The sequence below is a fragment of the Myotis daubentonii genome, chromosome 1 (assembly GCF_963259705.1).
Source record: "Myotis daubentonii chromosome 1, mMyoDau2.1, whole genome shotgun sequence".
In the NCBI taxonomy this organism is placed as follows: Eukaryota; Metazoa; Chordata; class Mammalia; order Chiroptera; family Vespertilionidae; genus Myotis; species Myotis daubentonii.
Genome location: NC_081840.1, coordinates 115,333,121 through 115,337,477, shown reverse-complemented (window position 1 = coordinate 115,337,477; position 4,357 = coordinate 115,333,121). Strand labels below are relative to the sequence as shown.

Genomic DNA, 4,357 nt, shown 5'->3' with positions numbered 1-4,357 from the left:
ACTGGTGAGACCGCCGATAAATGTAGTGAGATCCTCAAGAAATCTAATGAGACCCTCGATGTTGTGATAAAGAACCAACTAGAAATTAAGCATACACTGACTGAAATAAAGAATATTATACAGACACCCAACAGCAGACCAGAGGAGTGCAAGAATCAAGTCAAAGATTCGAAATGCGAAGAAGCAAAAAACACCCAACCAGAAAAGCAAAATGAAAAAAGAATCCGAAAATACGAAGATAGTGTAAGGAGCCTCTGGGACAGCTTCAAGCGCACCAACATCAGAATTATAGGGGTGCCAGAAGAAGAGAGAGAGCAAGATATTGAAAACCTATTTGAAGAAATAATGACAGAAAACTTCCCCCACCTGGTGAAAGAAATAGACCTACAGGTCCAGGAAGCGCAGAGAACCCCAAACAAAAGGAATCCAAAGAGGACCACACCAAGACACATCATAATTAAAATGCCAAGAGCAAAAGACAAAGAGAAAATCTTAAAAGCAGCAAGAGAAAGAAACCCAGTTACCTACAAGGGAATACCCATACGACTGTCAGCTGATTTCTCAACAGAAACTTTGCAGGCCAGAAGGGAATGGCAAGAAATATTCAAAGTGATGAATACCAAGAACCTACAACCAAGATTACTTTATCCAGCAAAGCTATCATTCAGAACGGAAGGTCAGATAAAGAGCTTCACAGATAAGGAAAAGCTAAAGGAGTTCATCACCACCAAACCAGCATTATATGAAATGCTGAAAGGTATCCTTTAAGAAGAGGAAGAAGAAAAAGGTAAAGATAAAAATTATGAACAACAAATATGCATCTATCAACAAGTGAATCTAAGAATCAAGTGAATAAATAATCTGGTGATCATAATAGAATCAGGGACATAGAAAGGGAATGGACTGACTATTCTTGGGGGGGAAAGGGGTGTGGGAGATGCGAAAAGAGACTGGACAAAAATCGTGCACCTATGGATGAGGACAGTGGGTGGGGAGTGAGGGCAGAGGGTGGGGTGGGAGCTGGGAGGAGGGGAGTTATGGGGGGGAAAAAAAGAGGAACAAATGTAATAATCTGAACAATAAAGATTTAATTAAAAAAAAAAAGAGCTTCTCACATAAAAAAAGCTAAAGGAGTTCATCACCACCCAAGCCAGCATTACAAGAAATGCTAAAGGGATTGCTGTAAAGAAGAAGAAACAGAGAGAGAAACCTAGGCATCTATAATAATAAAAGTGTAACATGCGAATTAGACCAGAGAGCCAAACAACCTTCTGGATGTCATTCCGGACATCCTTCTGGACAACCTTCAGGATGAAGCCAGGGCTGCGAGGGCTGAGGCAAGCCACCACAGCTGCGAGGGCCCATCACGGAGCCTCGGCTGGGTGGGCAGGGCCTCCCTCTGCACAGCATTGATCTCAGAGCCCTGGCAGGGTGGGCAGGGAGAGCAGGGCCTCCCTGTGGGCAGCGATCAATGGCGGAGCCCAGGTCGAGTGGGCAGGGCCTCCCTGTGGGCAGCGATCAATGGCGGAGCCGAGGCCAGGTGGGCAGGGCCTCCCTGTGGGCAGCGATCAATAGCGGAGCCCAGGTCGAGTGGACAGGGCCACCCTGTGGGCAGTGATCAATGGCGGAGCCCAGGTCAAGTGGGCAGGTCCTCCGTCACAGAGCCTCAGCAGGGTGCGCAGGGCCTCCCTGTGGGTGGTGATTAGTGGTGGAGCCCAAGCCGGGTGGGCAGGGCCTCCCTGTGGGCAGCGATGAACGGCAGAGCCCAGGCCGGGTGGGAAGGTCCTCCCTCTGCTCTGCAATTGATCACAGAGCCCCAGCAGGGTGGGCAGCACCTCCCTTTGCGGGGCATCGATCTGGGGGCCCCGTGATCCATTGCCCCACAGAGGGAGGCCCAGGTCACCGGCCAGTGACACTGTGGCGGGTGGGTGAGGCCAGCCAGCTATCTCCCCACAGCGGGAGGCCCAGGCCGGCCAAGTGATGGCACCCCACACCTTTCGCCAGCAGAGGGAGGTGACCAGTGGCAGAGTGGGGGCAGCACCACACAGATGGCAAGCAGTGGCAGCCTCTGGGTTGGGGCCAGCTGCTGACAGCCAGGGGAAGAAAAGCCCCGATAGGCCCCTTCCCCCGCCAGCCCCACCCTCAATTGCCCGCCCCCCACTCCTGAACCTGACAGGAGGGAGGAGAGAGCCCGATTCCGCCCGTCCCTCCCTGAGACTGTATCCAGGACAGAATATGTCTGAAGACCAGCTATTGGCACAATGTACCTCCGAAGCTGAAAGAAGCCAGCGTCGTAGACAGAATATGTCTGAAGAACAGCCATTGACAAGTACTACCAATCCTGGTAGGAACTGCCTTCACAGTGAAAATGAAGTAAATGAGGGTGAGATTACCGAACATAGTTGTGGTGGAATGACTGTTCATGTCAATTTTGCCTATCACTAAATTTCTCCAATGAAAAACCATCTGATGGAAAATTTACTCAATGTTGTAGTAAAGGTAAAGTTTGTCCAAATGATATACATTTTCCAGAATACTCAGCATATTTTTAAAAATTAATTGATAAATGAAGATTCTGACAGTAAAAATTTCATGGAAAATATTCATTCAATAAATAGTTATTTTGCTTTTGCTTCAATGGGTGCAAATATTGCATCACCATCAGGATATGGGCCATACTGTTTTAGAATACAGGGACAGGTTTATCACCATACTGGAACTTTACATCCTTCAGATGTAAAGTTTCTCAGAAGTTTGCTCAACTCTGTATTTTAGATATGGCCAAAGTGACGAGTAAAAGATTAGCAATGCCAGAAAATTAAGATTGCTCAGAAAGACTCATGATCAACATCAACAACTTCATGCATGAAATAAATGAATTAACAAAATTTACAAGATGCTACATGAGGTAGAAAAGGAAGCCCAATCTGAAGCAGCAGCGAAAGGTATTGCTCCCACAGAAGTAACAATGGTAATTAAATATGATCGTAATAATGATCCGGGTAGTTATAATTCTCCCCGTGTAACCAAAGTTGCTGTCATATTAAGAAACGAAGATGGAGAACCTCCTTTTGAAAGGGACTGCTCATTCATTGTAAACCAGATCCCAATAATCCAAGTGCCACTAAAATGAAACAAATCAGTATCCTGTTTCCTACATTAGATGCAGTGACATATCCTATTCTTTTTCCACATGGTGAGAAATGCTGGGGAACAGATATTGCATTAAGACTCAGAGACGACAATGTAATTGACAATGATACTAGACAAAATGTAAAGACACGAGTCACACAAATACAATATTATGGATTTCATCTCTCTGTCCAGGACACGTTCAATCCTATTTTAAATGCAGGAAAATTAACTCAACAATATATTGTCAATTCATATTCAAAAATGGAAGCCAATCAGATAAATTTCATTAAAGCAAACCAATCTAAGTTGAGAGTTAAAAAATATAGTGGTTTGATAGATTATCTCACATCTAAATCTGAAAATGACAATGTGCCGATTGATAAAATGATAATACTTCCATCATCTTTTGAGGGTAGTCCCAGAAATATGCAGCAGCGATATCAGGATGCTATGGCAATTGTAACGAGGTATGGCAAGCCCGATTTATTCATAACCATGACATGCAACCCCAAATAGGCAGATATTACAAACAATTTACAACACTGGCAAAAAGTTGAAAACAGCTCTCTCGGGTCCTCGTTTCCAAGATGACCAAGAAAAGAAGGAATAACGGTCGTGCCAAAAAAGGCCGAGGCCACGTGCAGCCTATTCGTTGCACCAACTGCGCCCGGTGCGTGCCCAAGGACAAGGCCATTAAGAAGTTTGTCATCCGAAACGTAGTGGAGGCCGCAGCCGTTCGGGACACCTCCGAAGCGAGTGTCTTCGACGCCTGTGTGCTTCCCGAGCTGTGTGTGAAGCTGCATCACTGTGTGAGCTGCGCCATTCACAGCAAGGTGGACAGGAATCGTTCTCGTGAGGCCCGAAAGGACCCAACACCCCCACCCCGACTTAGACCTGCGGGTGCTGCCCCACGACCTCCACCAAAGCCCATGTAAGGAGCTGAGTCTTCAAAGAGTGAAGAAAGTTCTCTGGGGGGGAATAAATGGAAATTGTATTTCAAAAAAAAAAGTTGAAAACAGACCTGACTTGGTAGTCAGAGTTTTTAATATTAAGCTGAATGCTCTTTTAAATGATATCTGTAAATTCCATTTATTTGGCAAAGAAATAGCTAAAATTCATGTCACTGAATTTCAGAAACGTGGACTGCCTCATGCTCACATATTATTGATATTAGATATTAGATAGTGAATCCAAATTACGAACAGAAGATGATATTGACTGT

General features: G+C 45.3%; 1 protein-coding gene across 1 annotated transcript; it reads left to right on the top strand.

The window, feature by feature from the left end:
- The first annotated feature begins 3,701 nt into the window (after positions 1 to 3,701).
- Positions 3,702 to 4,143, top strand: LOC132226401 (small ribosomal subunit protein eS26-like). Its single transcript, XM_059681085.1, has one exon. The coding sequence runs from the start codon at positions 3,723 to 3,725 to the stop codon at positions 4,068 to 4,070; it is 348 nt and encodes a 115-aa protein (XP_059537068.1). The 5' UTR covers positions 3,702 to 3,722; the 3' UTR covers positions 4,071 to 4,143.
- The last annotated feature ends 214 nt before the right edge of the window (positions 4,144 to 4,357 follow it).

Bases quoted from the DNA above. Each gene is read 5' to 3' on its own strand.
- LOC132226401 (XM_059681085.1), top strand. From the start codon at position 3,723: ATGACCAAGAAAAGAAGGAATAACGGTCGTGCCAAAAAAGGCCGAGGC.